The sequence below is a fragment of the Camelina sativa genome, chromosome 1 (genome assembly GCF_030686135.1).
Source record: "Camelina sativa cultivar CO46 ecotype springtype chromosome 1, ASM3068613v1".
Taxonomy (NCBI): Eukaryota; Viridiplantae; Streptophyta; class Magnoliopsida; order Brassicales; family Brassicaceae; genus Camelina; species Camelina sativa.
The window spans coordinates 25,261,494-25,277,111 of NC_141880.1; the positions used below are offsets into that span (position 1 = coordinate 25,261,494).

Here is a 15,618-nt window from a genome sequence, read left to right on the forward strand (position 1 = left end):
AAAAGGGTTCAAAAATTTTTAGTTAAAAAAAACATAGAGAGAAAGGGCATTTTTCTGTTTTTCAGCTGAGGGACCCTAATTGTATTGAGCCGGCCTAAAGTAAAGTGAGACACCGTATACATATATATATATATATAAACTAAAAAAGTCAGATATACGCAACAAATAAATGTACCGTAAAATTATTTTTTTTTTGCTTTTTTAAAACAAACAAATTAATCACGAAACCATGAAAAATAGAAAAAAAGATAAGTCTTGGCTTCATACAGGCTTTGTGTTATTATCTGCAACCTTAGCCTTCAGCTTTTTGTTTAAACCTTGCTAAGGTAGAAACCAGAAAGACCTAATATTAAAATTAAACAAAAAAAAAACCAAACCATGTACCCAAAAAAGTGGAAAGATGGTGTAATGAATTAGCAAAAGAAAGAGGTATAAAGCATTGTCCTTAAGGTTCAAAGACCCTGTTCGATCAAGTAATCACCCAACCTCTCCACAACCATGTTGCATTGTCCTGGAGTCACTGGCTCTTCGTACAGTCCAAATACCATTGATTGTCCAGTTTTCTTGATCGTGATCCCTCCAGCTCCCTATCCAAGTTTCAGTAATAATTAGTGGTTTTGAGTTTGAAAACTAAATCATAAAATCAAATACTTTCAAGTTAACATATATTTGACTATCTTTGCAAGAGGTTATTTTCTTAATTAGCATAGTCGGTCTATGGAGTACAAAATACTCATAAAATTTAAGGCATCAATTTGTTTTAAGCTATTGCATTTGCATGCTAATCTTTTTATCAAAAAATAATTCAAGTTTCACAAAATATTTTCTGTAAAGTACAAACGCCAAATGCAATCGGAAGGCTGTCAGGACTCAAGTATCGACATTTTCAAATTCAATGCAATATTTCCAAGAATAAAACATTTCTGGTTTTCTTAGATTAATTTTGCTTGATGCAAGCGCAAAACAATCGAGCATTAATAGTAAAGTGTCGCCTAAACATACCTTCTTGCCACGGATGACAGCATTAGGCTCACCTTGGATGACCATATACTTTAGCCCTGCGAGGAACATGCCTGTGGGAGCGAGATAACCAGGCTCATCGAAATCCTTCATAATGCCTGTGATCTCTTCAGGTTTCAACTGTTTGAAAACACAAATTAATGCATCATCAGAGTTTTAACGTTGAACCGAAATCCGGAATAATGAACTTATTGCAAAATGTTGTGATCGCAAAACATAACGTAATGGATAGAAATATATATCATCTATATATCATCTATATATCATCTATATATAACTATAAAAATATCCATAACGTAACGGTTAGAAATAGTAAGTATTCGATCAAACTATTCGAGGAGGAGGATGAGGAAACTGAACCTGAGGAAAATTAGCGCTCTGAGCCCAAACGCTACCGTCATGGCCGATGATAGCGGCGGCAGTAAGATGGTGACCTTGTCCGTCGCCTACATCACACATTAAATGCTCATCAACGTATGCTTGCCACGACATATCTTTCCGATCTCTTCTTACTCTTCGTTAATTATACGTTGCACGAGTTGCGTTGTTGTTTCTTGATCTCTCTGCGTATGTATGTGTGCGATGTGCAACTCCGAGGAGGACTTCGTCGTCTCGATAAATAGGGAGGTAAGAAGAATGTCTAAAGATGAACTCTGAACCGTGCGATTCGTAAGACATATTCTCAACCGCCCATTTTTCGTTTATGAATAAATTTTTTAATTAGTGTTACTGACGTCTCGCCTTTGTTCTAGCTTAATCATTCACTCCCTACGCCCCACGTGTCTTTTCTTCCCTTTGCTAATTTCCTCCTATTAATAACGAACAAAAATTATTAGAGGAATTATTAATTCTTCTGGTTTAGGATATGGTCAAAAATGATTTTTCTTTAAAGACGACCAAGGAAATAAATAAGATGTTGTAAGACACATAGTGCCCGAGATATGAGCAAGCTCTCTGAAATTATTGTCTCAATAAGGATCTCTTAATTAGTTTATCGACCAGGTACTGTTTGGCATACCATATTATAAGAACATACACTTGGAGTCTAAAATGACCAATGAGTACTACTGTAAACTAGATATTGAGTATGTGGTCAAAGCCTATATGGCTATATAACCTATAGTTCTTTTGATGATAATTAATTCAAACACTGTTACCATTTGCCAACATCATTTTTCGAGCATGATCCCACACTGCTACCATTTTGATATCTTCCAAGTAAATCAAGAGCTCAACTATTTTCTTTGTTCTTTGAATCTACTAAAATAAACGTAAAATATATTGTTACTTTATATTTGTGTTTTTGATAACTAGTGTTTACTGCTTTTATCTACTTGGATTGAGGATACTACCACTCATATTTGTGTGTTTGTTCACACAAAACCACTAATAGATCGTCAACTCTCGTCGGTGGGGCAACGTCACACACTTAAGTGTGCCTATTCTCGATATACTCTAGACGTGCAAGTCTTTGTGTTACAAACTCATGGTATTTCTAATCAAGTGTCAAAAACTCTAGATTTAAGCCATGCTTCTCAAGCAATTCAGCTTATCTTGAACAATGGCCGATTGAGGTCTTTTTTGCTTTTTATATGTTACCTTACGAAAGACCAAAGTCCTTGATCATCTCAGCTTTTGTTCCAACAATAACTGTACTTTCATAAAGAAGTGAACATATGGGAGCTTTCTTAATGGCTATATAGAAGTGTGACTAAGGAGGATCGAAGACAATGATATGTAGCTTGGGATGCCCCAAGTTGGTAGAATCTTTTCTTCTTGGATTGTCGTTTTACCTCTGTGTAAGGCTCAAATGATCCTCTCTTTTGTGATTACCATGGATCTCTCTTAGGGATATTTGTATTTATCAGTCTTGAATTCTTGATCAAGTTCAGAGAAAGAAAAAGTAATGGGTCACTGCCATTGATCAGTTTTAAGCAAAACAGCACCAGTTTTTTGGACCCAACAACATGTCCAATTCCTTTGAAGAGACATTGAAGACCATTTAATAACGCACATTAATAAATTTCATCCCAACAAATATTTGCTCATTAGGGTCAACAACAACTTTTCATTTTTTTAGAAAGATCGTCACATTACAAAAAACAAAAAAAAAAAAAAAAGTGTTCAAAATCAGAGATAAGCTTTCTAATTTGTTTCTACTTAAATCAGTTGATTAAATAACGTAAACTGATAAAAACCATTTTCTTCTATCAAACATAACAAATTAAAGCACCATTGCATAAATAACTCAACAGAAACTTTAAAAATAAACAAAAGCTTCCAACTTTTGTGTTCTCATGGTGACTTCGTCACCTTCAAGCCCACGCTAATCCCAGCACAAGTTAACGGCTGCGCCGGAATCCTAAGACAACTCAACTGACCGCCGGGAATTGCCGAGCAATCCGGCTGAGACCGCTGATAACCTTTACCGGGAATACAATTCCCGGTGAAATCAAACCCGACGCTAAGACTCGAGCACTGGGAGCTAAACCCAGAGAAGAAATTGAAAGAAACGGTGAGGTTTATCAGATTCCTCAAAGCGCAAACCAAATCGGGAAGATCGCCGGAGAATTTGTTGTGGCCGAGATTCAAAACCTCAATCTCCGACAAGCAAGAGATCGTATCAGGGACATGACCCATCAAGGAGTTGAAACTAACGTCGAAGACTTCAATGTCGGAGAACAAACCAACTGATTCCGGTATACAACCGGTTAATTGGTTATTCAAGAACAGAACCTCTTTCAATTTCGAACCGGTTATGCCGAAACTCGTCGGTATTTCGCCGGATAATCTGTTGTTGGCGAGATTGATCACCGAAGCTGTGGAGTAACCGAGGTTCCGGGGGATTTCTCCGGTGAACTGGTTGTTGTTGAGGAGAATCGCGTCTAGTTGTTTGTTGAAGAGACTCTCCGGTATAGAGCCGGTGAATTCGTTGAACCGGAGATCGAGGTAAACCAGGTTTGGGATGTAGAGTGTGACTTGAGGGAAAGAACCGGAGAACCCGTTGTTGCTGAGATCGAGTTCTTGAAGTGAATCAAGATTCCTGAAAGAATCTGGGATTTGACCTGAGAATCTGTTGCTGTTGAGATGGAGAATGGTTAGGTCCGAGAGCAAAGAGAGGTCTTTGACAATGGTGCCTTTGAGATTCGCTTTGTTTAGATCTATTGAGGTAACAAAGGAGCCAGAACAGAACACGCCTCTGTATGAGCAGACATCTTCGCCGACCCATGTCTTTAGAAAACCTGATGGATCCTCTGTGATTGCGGTTTTCCAAGATTGAAGAGCTCTGTAAGCTGCATTTGTTGTCTGCTGCTTTGGAGCTGAGCCAGGATTGGAATTAGGGTTTCCACCGCCGCCGCCGATCCAAACTCCGTCGTCACCGTCTCCGCCGCCGATTCCTACTCCAACTCCAATGCCGAATCCGTTTGTCTGGATCAAACCGAGGAACAGAAGTAAACAGAGTAGCTTAAAGTTGGTGCCTTTCTTCTTCTTCATCATATCTTCTTGTTTACTTTTGGAAACTGAAGTTACAACTCAAGAACTGGCTTTGATTAAAGTTGCTGTCTTTTCTTTCTTGGGGAATGTTGAAAACTTGGAAAGAGAATGAAAGGTTTCGTTGGATTAGTGTGAGGTTTCTGTTGTTGTTACAAAAAGTGTGGTTGAAGCATTGATTGATGATGAGCAAGTAAGTAGTAAGTAGTGTGGGGGGGGGGGGGGCAATTGGGGTTTTTGATGGAGTTTTTTTTTTTTTTTTTGCTTCTCAGTTACTGTTTTGTTTTCAACTTATGATGTCAATTTTGTCAAAAAGGCCTATATATGTATATTTCATTCATTCATCATATGTCCCCCATGAATTTTATAAAACATTATTTAGTGGGATACTTTGCGTAGAATAGTATATACTTTGTGATAATATTATTGTTAGGACTTAGGACTTGGGGCGTATTATATGCAGTACATGTGTACTCCGGAACATTTAACATCATGTTTCCATATTTTAAGAAAAAGACACTACTTTTCTGTATTAAACAATTTTAAGAAGTTACCACTGACCACTGTCATAATTAAAACATTATTTTACTTTCCGGGTTGGGACTTGGAAGGATTAATTCATAAGTTTGTCATTTATTTGTTTATAAAAAAAAAAGTCAAAATCGATAATGGATTTATTTGTCAACAATATAAAAGACTTTTAAAAAGTTTTACCCAAAAAAAAAAAAAAAAAAAGACTTTAAAAAAGTCTCCTAAAGAATTACATGAGATCAGTTATTTCAATGTGCTGTCACTAGAAGTGCGTTGTTCTTACTAATGTTTCTAAACAAAACTCTTTTTTTGAAAAATAATTACAACTATATGCCATTTAGATATTTACCAGCTTCACGTATCAAATGTTTAATAAATACCTAATAATTATATTAAAATCAAAGGAAACTAAAAACTATATTATATATATAAGAAAAATTATCTTGTTTTTTATGTGAAGCTGGTAAATACCTAATAATTATAGTGTTTCCATTGACTCTCCGATTTTGCTATGAGAAATTCAGAATATGTCTCTGTCATATTAGTTAATTTTTCTGGTTCCTACTGGTAACTATTAGAAGAACAAAAAAAAGGAATAAAAAGAACAATGTGGAATGGAATAAACAGTTTTTGAGGAATGAAAGGAAAATCTGCAGAGAATGAACAAAATAGTAAATGGTAACCAAACAATAAAAATGTTTTTAAAATATATTAAATATTAAATAAATTTAATTTCAATTGTAATACTAATATTATTCTAATGTATATATAATAAATTTTTCAAATAGAGTCTTAAGATTAGTTTAGCATAAAATTCCTATCAAAAATATTTTTTTTGTCAATACATTGTGAAAATATGAAAGTTTTTATATTACAAAATTGAAATTTTATTAATAAACATATTTTTATTTATTTTAAAATAAAAAACGAATTTGAATATTTGTTCTTTTTTTTGTTCCATTTGTTCCTCATCAATTTTGGGAAGAAACATTTTTATTCTATTGTTTCTTATTTTTTGAAAAATGTAGATGAATGTAGGGGAAAAAATATTACTTTCAAATAGTAAAAAAATTGTGGAATAGAGAAGAATGTGATATTCCTCCTCATTCTTTTCCTAAATTTTGGTCACCAATTGAATCCCCTGTTATTCCACAAAAAAATGAGAATGTGAAGAAATGAACAACTATTGTGACCGACGTAAAAATACAGAAGTATGACCAATTTGGTTGGAAAGGAAATAATCAAACAACATTAGTAGAATTAGTTATCCTATAATACATTATACATATATATCCAAAGAAGAAGTAAAAAGAAGAATCTAAGGAAGGTATGTACATACATATAAAAAGGATAGTATAAGCTTCTGAGTTCTGAGTGTGAATGTCGTGAGATTGTGTTGACTTGATGAGAGAATGATTAATCAAAATGTTGTAATTTACAGATTTACTTATATCGCCTTCACATGGAGGGGACAGACACCAATAGTTTTTGGGGATGACTCATCCATTTAATATTAGAAATTAATCCAAAAAATGAATGACATTAAATAATTTAATTATTTGCCACCTATTTTATTCTGGCTCTTTGTTTGCTTTAATTAAGAAACTTAAAAACTAGGTGGATATTTTAAATAAATTTTTACATTCTTTGCAACCGATTCAATGACATATTTCTTCCAAAAATCAGATTTTAATCCCACATTATATATTCTTCCTGTTTTTCTTGCAGCTACCATTCAACATCGATTAGTTTTAGACATGCATCCCATATCTCATACTACTCAATCTACACGTACCGGAAAGTTGAAATCTCAATATAAGGCAAACCAAAAAAAAAAAAAATCCTTCACGAATGAATACGATCATCCACACAAAAATGTTTGATGGAATCCCCACGAAAACTAATGTTAATAAAAAGATTAAGAAAAATACAAAATATTTGAATCTAGCTAACTAGTGGACAAAACACTTGTATGTTTCTTATATCTGGGGCACCCCAAGCAGCTAACCAGTGTCTCAAAAGAAAAACAAAAGAATGTCCACATATATTAGGATAAAAATACTTTAAATCTAGCAAGAGTACAAACAATAGTATGAATCTTATGTTTGAATATGCAAATCCGCCAGCTCATATCCACAAATAAAACCAAAAGAAGTATTTTTGGTGTATAAAGTTAGATAATACCAAAAAAAAAAAAATAGTTGTTAAATCGATGTGGAGATGTACTATGTATAATAAATTTTTGCCCATGTAGTGTTTAATACGTGATGTTACATATACAATTGATAAATAGATTAGGTTATAACGCACTAATGATTACATAAGTTAGTGAGTGAGAGATTCCATGTGAATGCGAAGAAGTAGAGGAGAAGAATCAGTCAACAACACATTGATTAGATTTTTGTAAATTTGAGTTGGAAGCCTTGTATTCCCCACTAGGCCACTACTAATCAATGGTTTATTTTTTCTTCATTACTATTTTCTTGGGTGAGAAAAAACATAAAGAAATAACATTATGGTTTTTTTCTTTCCTGTTCATTTTGGCTTTAAAGTAGACAAACATTATATGAAGCATTCATAGAAACACATTTGTTTTCTCTCATCTTTATCGCATGCGCCATCTATAGCATTCATACGAAGCAAATAGCTAGAGTTTTTATCTTTAATCCATATTGGTTCTTCGGAAGTACTATAACAAAAGGTGTCTTTTAGAAAGAAAAAAAACGAACGTATGATTTGGTCATTGTATATGTCATAATATCACTGAAGAAATGTATTGTCAAAACCTCAAAAAACACATTACACATCATCAATAGCGTGGGCTTTTAGATATCATAAGATAAATGGGCTTAAATGGGCCGTAACATACATTTTAATTTTCTTATATTAATTTATCTGAAAATTAAAAATCAAACAAGAGCAGCGATGACGTGTACATCTCGAAGAAGAAGAAGTAAAAACTAAAAACCCAAAGATCTGAGTTTTGGAAGAGCTTAGCGTGGAGAGATGGGAATAAGGTTCATACTGATGGTGAACAAGCAAGGCCAGACTCGTCTGGCTCAGTACTACGAATGGCTCACCCTCGAGGAGCGTCGAGCTCTCGAAGGCGAAATCGTCCGTAAATGCCTCGCTCGCAACGACCAGCAGGTTCCTCTCTCTCTCTCTCTTCTCTTCAATCAAATTCTATTTGGATCGATCCGATCTCGTCTCCTTAGCTCAATTAATGTCTGTTTTGATCGTATTGAGTCGTAATTAGTTTGGAATTAGCCTTTGATTCACTACGATTTTTGAATTCTTTAGATGATCTGGATATGGATCGATTTGGCATTATATGATTTGGGAATCGAAGTAAATCTTAGACTAGTACAGAGTCGATTCTGGGAATTTCGTAGCCGTGAATGCATAGATCACTGACCATTGGCTTATCAGAATCAAACTAATTTTAGTATCATTGATCCTAGTTACATTGGGGTCTCTGTTTCATGTTTTTTGGGTTCTTCTTGCTACGCAAAAGGTTGGTGCAAAGCAGCTGATTAGCTTTCGAAAGGAGTTTGTATTCTTTAGATAACCGTGTCTTCGTAAATTACGTTCATCTTACGGAATGGGACTTAAGTTTTGTTGCATTTGTTCTTCTTTATTAACAGTGTTCTTTTGTCGAACATCGCAACTACAAGATAGTCTACAGACGTTACGCATCTCTCTTCTTCATGGTTGGGGTCGATGACGACGAAGTAAGTTAGTTGTATATACCTCTCTAGTTTCTTATGAGCTGCATTCCAATTTTGAAATCAAATGATATAGGTTCAAGTATAGTGTGGTGGAACAATATAGAAGAGTGTTTACAGATATCTACTATATATATATTTACAAATTTATGACTAAGAAAATGCAAACTTTCCAATCTTTGTCATCAGTAATGCTTAGCTTAGTTTTTGCTTCCATCAATCTCTACAATTGTTTGCTTGTTGAAACTAAATCACGCTTTTTTTTCATCGAAACTCGTCCTAGAACGAGCTGGCGATTCTAGAGTTCATACATCTTTTGGTCGAGACAATGGACAAGCATTTTGGAAACGTGGTAAGCTATCTGGAATTCATAGTAGTCTCAAATCAAATAGACTGTCTTGTTTTTGTCTTCTCCTTTTGTGATGTGTTAAATTTTTTTTTTAGTGTGAGCTTGACATAATGTTCCATCTGGAGAAAGCTCATTTCATGCTGGAAGAAATGGTGATGAATGGTTGCATTGTGGAGACAAGCAAAGCCAACATACTTTCACCTATACAACTTATGGACAAAGCCCATTAATTATAAACACCTTGTTTCCATTTCTGTTTCATCTCTCTGTTACACAACTTCTTTGTCTTGTATTATTATTAAAGATGCTTCAAAGAGAGGATGCTTCAAAAAGTACCAATTATTTTAACATTACCGAGAGAATACATTGGTGGTTTATCGTTCTCAATCATTGGTATCAACCAACGGAAGGTTAACGAGTTTCTATTGTTACAAGCTTGTCTAGCTATTGCACATCCGCACAAAGGTTTATTTGTCAACTTCTTAAAAAGAAGGTTGGCCGAAAGTGTCTTCTTAAGTTCCTTAAGATATCCTCTATGTACGTTTGCAGCCTTGGCCACTTTGGTTAGATAGTTTGAACCAAATTGTTTAAGAGTCATTGTCAAATTGAACTTACTCAAATCCCAAGTCGTCCAAGCATGACTCCCACACTAGTGTCATTAGCTTCTACTTCCAAATTGGACCACATTCTTGGTTAAAGCCTTGACACATTTTTTCATATGCATTCCAAGAAGCATCAATGTTGCATTGTTTAATATGATAAACAGATAAAATTTAAAACTTTGGAAAACTAAGAAACAAATCAATTTATTATTATTATTATTATTATTAGAATGCTTATCACATACAACATAATTTAAGATTTTGATGGGAAAAGAAAATTACAAATGAACACCTCAACTTTTTTATTAGATAGATTATCTTCCGTTGTATTCAATAGAAACTCGTTAACCTTCGATCTCGTTCTCCACGTAAAAGGCAATTAATGGACTCTCCGCTTTTTATATCTCACCATTTTAGTTTGGCCGGAAAATACTGCAATGTCAAAAAAAATATAAAGATCAAATTTATCATATATCTTTACAAGTCTTTTTAAAAATATATTCACAAGTTTGGTTATTAAAAAGAAAAATACTGTTTAAATGTATTTTGAATTTTTTTTTACCTTGTTGATGAGGGAAACATAGTAAGGCTTCACTTGTTCGACATCTACTTGAACTTTGCTCTTACTGTATAAGTCATATTTACTGCAATTCCATTTTTATTCGTCAGAAAAATAACAAAAAAATGAAATAATAAAATAATATGAAGAAAAGAAAAAAAATCTTACTTGAAGACATGGAGCCACTTGAGATCATCTCTGTCTTCATCGTTCATCAAGTGTGTGTAGGCTCCCGCCTTGTGCAATGCTGCGTCATTATTTATTTCAATGTTAATAATAAATAATACAAGATACATCGTAATAACTGAAACCAAATAATACAAACAATATATGTATATTGTAGTGTAGCATATGATTGAAAACGTACGATAAAAGGAATGGTATCGGATAATGAAAAGACCAGCATGGGGGAGAGTCGTGTCATTCTCCTTAGCCACCTATTTTGAGTAATAAAAACAATATAATTTTGGTAATTTTTTTTGACAAAAAATTTAAAACGTAAATATAAAGTTGTTGAAAGCATAAACCCAAAAGAAATATAAGATATAAGTAAAATTTAATTACCAAATACATGTAGTCGTCATGACCCCATGACATGAGAACATTGTCCAATCCACATCCTTCATTGTAAACTCCATTTTTTGTGTTGTACTTTGGGTTGTTGTTATCACTATTTCCTTTGAAATACTGCAAGATAACATTATTTGGAAAACGTTAATATCGAAAATTTCTTTGGCAAACATCCAAAATCTAGTACGATAGAACTATTGTATAAATATATATATTTTACCTTGTGGTGAATATTGGCCGAGTCAAAGGTGCATCCAACTGGAAATGTATCGCCTGTAAATTATTGGAAGTGTCAAATTGTTGTTTTGTTTTGTTTATTTATCTAGAATCTTATCTAATTCTAGATGATTAGGTTTATTCATATTTTGACTACGCACCTACGACAGCCCACTGCGGAAGACCACCGAATTCTGGCAGAAGAAGAACCTTTCCAAGATCTGAAAAAATAAAAACATTAACTTAAAAGTCCAATATATTGACCTTAAAAAACTCAGTTTTAACTATTAAAAAAACAAAATAAATAACTAGTAAGGATGTTTTGTGAAACACTATATAATAGTATGTAATGTATGATACATGAAACGGTAGATTTTTCATAACTTTAGTATATAAATTTATGAGATAACATAACAAGACATGTACCATGGATTAAGGCAGTGAGATGGAGCCAATCTTCGTTAGGATAGTCCCTCCGAATGGCTTCAGCAGTTTGGAGAAGGTGTTGGATTTGAGGCTCATCAAGATCGGGATCGCTTTCATCGACAACACTGTTCAATAACTCACAACATTCCCATATACTCATTTCCATCTTGTCAAGTTTCCCATACTCTTTTCTCATCTTCTTCACCTGTCCATTTTTTTTTTATAAGTTCAGTTTTCAAGTAACCCCTAAAAGACTTTTTAAGATTTAATTAATTAACCTAATAGAATTAGTAAACACTATATAAGATTTGTTTGGCTAGCTTACAAAGTCATAAGTCTGGTGAATGTGTTGCATCCTGTAGAATTCCTCAACACCTTGTTGTCTATCGCTTAAACCATTCTCATAATCCCTAAATAATAAAATAAACAAAAGAGATTGTAACTAATTCTGATCATTAAAATGCGGATTAATTAATTAATTAATCTAAAAAACAAACGTTACAAACCTGAAAGAATGGCCCAGGAAATTCATATCAGGAGCATCAAATCCATCAGTTTCCTTAGATTGTGGAACAACAAAGCCTCCATCCAACACCAATTCCTCATTTCTCTCCTCTGTCAGTTTCTTTTCCTCGACTCTCGAATCTAAAAATCGTCACCACAACATTAATTCATAATTTTCACTTCCTCAATTTTTTTTTTTTTTTTTTGTAATGGAATTGATCATAATCTCATGATGCACTAATTAATATCAAATCTAATCGGCGAAATTTGATAAATAATCTATATCGATATATCTCAAAAGACATCCGAGTATTTTTGAAAAGCATATTTAATAAAAGCAGAAATGAAACGTTACCAGGAACGAAATGTTCAACCAGAATAGTCATCTTGCTCAGAATTTGATACGTAATTTAAAATGAAAAAATCGAACGAGATATTGTGTGAATTGTTGTTGTGTAAAAGAAGATGTTGTTGAAGGGAGACGAGAATGGACAAGGTATTTATATTGAGCCAATCAAAAAGTCCTTCCTGCAGATTTGGAGACAGTGCAAGTCCTTAGATCTCAAACTAAAGTTGTGTTCTGTCCTCAAACTGAAATAAATGTATAGTAAGATGTCACACTTCTCCGTATCTTTGTTACAACCATAAAAAGTCACGTCCTTTTTTAGGTGCGTATAACTCACGTTACGTTTCAAGCCACGTCTGTGTTATACACGCTCTGGAATGTATTAGTTTGTAAAATTTATCTCTTGACGCTAAATTTCATGATTTTTTTTACTATTTTTGTTTATTCAACAAACAAAAAAAAAGCAAATTATATTTTCTGAGTGACATCGATTACTACAGAACGTGGAAAAATTATCTAATTTAGATGAATTTGGATGATTAATAGAATGGTCAACCTGTGTTGGTAACAAACTAACAACAAGTAACAGACGTTTTCTACTAAAATAAGAAACAGTAAAAGATTTTAAGATAATCTTAAAAAATGAGAAAATGTTGAAAGGAGAGAGAGAGAGAGCGCAAGTTAGGACCAAAAAGCAAAATCTAAGGAGTCCTGAAGTGTGAAATAATGAGATAACATGTCCTTAGCAGCAAAACATAAATTTGGGAGTCGAGAAGAACACAGCTGTTTTTGTGATAGTTTAATTTTAGGAAATAAAGAAATCAAACAAGTTGGGAGGAGAGAAGAAAAAAACAAGTCAGCCTGACGTGTATAATATTATCTCAAACTGTGGTATTGACCAACCTTGTGAGTCAGCATCTACTCACATTTTATTATTATTATCTATTTTGGCTTTCTACAAAGGTTATTTTTTTTCTTTTTGCAAACAAATTAAAGATATTTTTTTTTATATAGAACAGAAAATATAAAAATCAGATTTTATTCCAAAGAAATACTGGATTTTTGTGAAGTGCATGTTAGATACATAAGAAATTGAGTCGGGGACACTCTACCGTCCATTCACTTTGTCTTCATGTGCAATGCGTGACATTTTCAACCTTTCGTATTAGTCATTTGATTTAATACTTTTTCTGATATATTTTGATATCACAAATAATAATTGGACCAAAATCTATACAAAAACATCAAGAGAGATATGAATAGTAGGACCAAAATAGAAACAACGAAAAAAAAAACCATAAAAAAAACGTTGTGATTGAGACTTGACTTTGGCTGGCTGACGTGAATAAAAACATAGATAGATTCATAGATAGATTAAAAAAAAAAGTAGCTTGACCTTTTAAAAATCAACGAGCTCTCCGCTCTCGTGACCACCTCCTCTTTCCCTAACGCAGAGGACAAACACAAACACCGCACTGCTTACGACGTCGACCAACCGCGTTCCACTTGATATCTAATGTAATTTAAGATTACGTCAATATATGTTAAAAGTCCTACATCCAATAGTTTTATTAGTGATATATACTTCACTATTGTGGGTGCGTATGAATTGGTTTGGATTCCCATTTTCGATGTAAAAATGCTTTTTCCGTTGCATATTCCTAGCTTCTAACTTTATTTGTTCATGCCAAGAAATACAATTTCAAGAAGATGGTTATGAGTTTGATACTTTAAATCAAAAGTTTTTGGCGGGTTAACTAACTCACATTAGTCACATATGCAGTATAATATATGATTGTGCGCAAATGGTTAAAAATTACTTTTAAAATATAAGAATTCTGAAAATATCAACATACCATTTTCTTCATAACAAAATAAATACTTTTAAAAGTTCAACCGCTTGTGGCACGATTGACAAACATTACAAGTGAAGCCTATATGTTTTTTTAGTTCTTCTTTAACAAATACTCCTTAGAGCTCAAAGTGGGTGCCAGCAGGAAAAGCTTGAGTGTAATACTTATGAACTTATTAATGATTAAGTAGCCACCGTCATAGTTATATTATTATTAGTATCGCTTAAGCTTTGCCTTAACGACAATCAGACGGCGAGAGGAGCGAACCATCATCGCACACCAAGTTAGAAAATATTATTTTGAAATTTAGAATATTATTTTAGAAGTCAGAATATTATTTTATCAACAAAGTTAATAACCAATATACTGACTAAGAGCCACGTCATTTTCTCCATTGCCATCACCACGTCGTATACTATATGATTGCATATACTTTATAATTTACTATTCGGACAAAACAAAATATCTCACAAAATGAATGCAAACCTCTCATGTATTGATGACACGCTTTTAGATAGTCCAAAGTCCAAACTGCATGCTCGTTTTTCTAAATGTTTTTTTCTGTCTGCTATTCTCACCATGTGGAATTCTTTTTTTTTTTTTTGGTGAAATACCACGTGGAATCTTTTATCATTCAGAAAAACTTTTCTCTATTCGTAACTCAATTTTGAACTTTTATGTAAAAACTGTTTAGTAGTATTTATCTCCTTATCAATTCTCAATTTGTATCTTATTTCTATGTTCCAAGTCTCAAGCAATTTTGTAACAAATCTTTCATGAAGATCACATTGATTTGCACTTGCACTCATGCAAGATGTTGAAAAAAAAAAAAAAAAAAAATTAGTTACACCCTTGAGATGGTTTTTTAGAATAATTGATCAAGATCAACACATATGACATCAAAATCAATATCAACGATGAGACCATATTTTATTATTATCTTATTACATGTATGGATTTTTAAGAGATCTTTTTAAACCCTAATATAACACAAGCATAAAAAGAGAAGAAAGTTTTCACTAAACCAAAACAATGAAATGTGATTGATAGTGTGTACTAAACATAGAAATAGAATATTAGAATGTTTTCGCTTGAGTCAATTAAGGGGAGGCTGGGAGCAAAGAATATGGTCTGGGCTACCTACGTCAGAGTATTTGCAAGATGGGCTTACAACAAGGAATTAAGCTCAGTTATTTATTCATCAGATCTTAGTAGAATAAAAAAACGTTGCAAACTTGCAATGATTTTCTTTGAAACTAGTTCAAAAATTAATATAGAGAAGTTATATAAAATTAAAAGAGAAGTGCATGCTAATTGCCATCAATTATTTTACATTTATTCATAAAAAAAAAAAAATCGTCATTAAAATGTGAAACAAACTTGAGCTTATAAATAAGTTTTCGTAAAACAATTAGATCACAATAA

General features: G+C 33.1%; 4 protein-coding genes across 4 annotated transcripts; 1 reads left to right on the top strand and 3 right to left on the bottom strand.

The window, feature by feature from the left end:
* Positions 1-155: 155 nt before the first annotated feature.
* LOC104702503 (profilin-5-like) lies at positions 156-1,708 on the bottom strand. Its single transcript, XM_010418361.2, has 3 exons — positions 1,381-1,708; positions 1,003-1,140; positions 156-587 (listed from the first exon to the last, which is right to left on the bottom strand). The coding sequence occupies exons 1-3, from the start codon at positions 1,510-1,512 to the stop codon at positions 453-455; spliced, it is 405 nt and encodes a 134-aa protein (XP_010416663.1). The 5' UTR covers positions 1,513-1,708; the 3' UTR covers positions 156-452.
* A 1,360-nt stretch (positions 1,709-3,068) lies between these two features.
* LOC147950332 (leucine-rich repeat extensin-like protein 2) lies at positions 3,069-5,038 on the bottom strand. The gene has a single exon (XM_087462116.1). The coding sequence runs from the start codon at positions 4,516-4,518 to the stop codon at positions 3,316-3,318; it is 1,203 nt and encodes a 400-aa protein (XP_087318242.1). The 5' UTR covers positions 4,519-5,038; the 3' UTR covers positions 3,069-3,315.
* Positions 5,039-7,953: 2,915 nt separating this feature from the next.
* On the top strand, positions 7,954-9,504 carry LOC147950333 (AP-4 complex subunit sigma). Its single transcript, XM_087462170.1, has 4 exons — positions 7,954-8,190; positions 8,688-8,774; positions 9,052-9,120; positions 9,213-9,504. The coding sequence occupies exons 1-4, from the start codon at positions 8,050-8,052 to the stop codon at positions 9,345-9,347; spliced, it is 432 nt and encodes a 143-aa protein (XP_087318296.1). The 5' UTR covers positions 7,954-8,049; the 3' UTR covers positions 9,348-9,504.
* A 403-nt stretch (positions 9,505-9,907) lies between these two features.
* On the bottom strand, positions 9,908-13,121 carry LOC147950334 (inositol oxygenase 2). The gene is made up of 11 exons (XM_087462162.1): positions 12,350-13,121; positions 11,997-12,135; positions 11,816-11,900; positions 11,491-11,695; positions 11,226-11,285; positions 11,069-11,121; positions 10,843-10,965; positions 10,646-10,715; positions 10,447-10,525; positions 10,282-10,363; positions 9,908-10,151 (listed from the first exon to the last, which is right to left on the bottom strand). Exons 1-11 carry the CDS (start codon positions 12,378-12,380, stop codon positions 10,125-10,127), a joined length of 954 nt encoding a protein of 317 aa, XP_087318288.1. The 5' UTR covers positions 12,381-13,121; the 3' UTR covers positions 9,908-10,124.
* Positions 13,122-15,618: the final 2,497 nt, after the last annotated feature.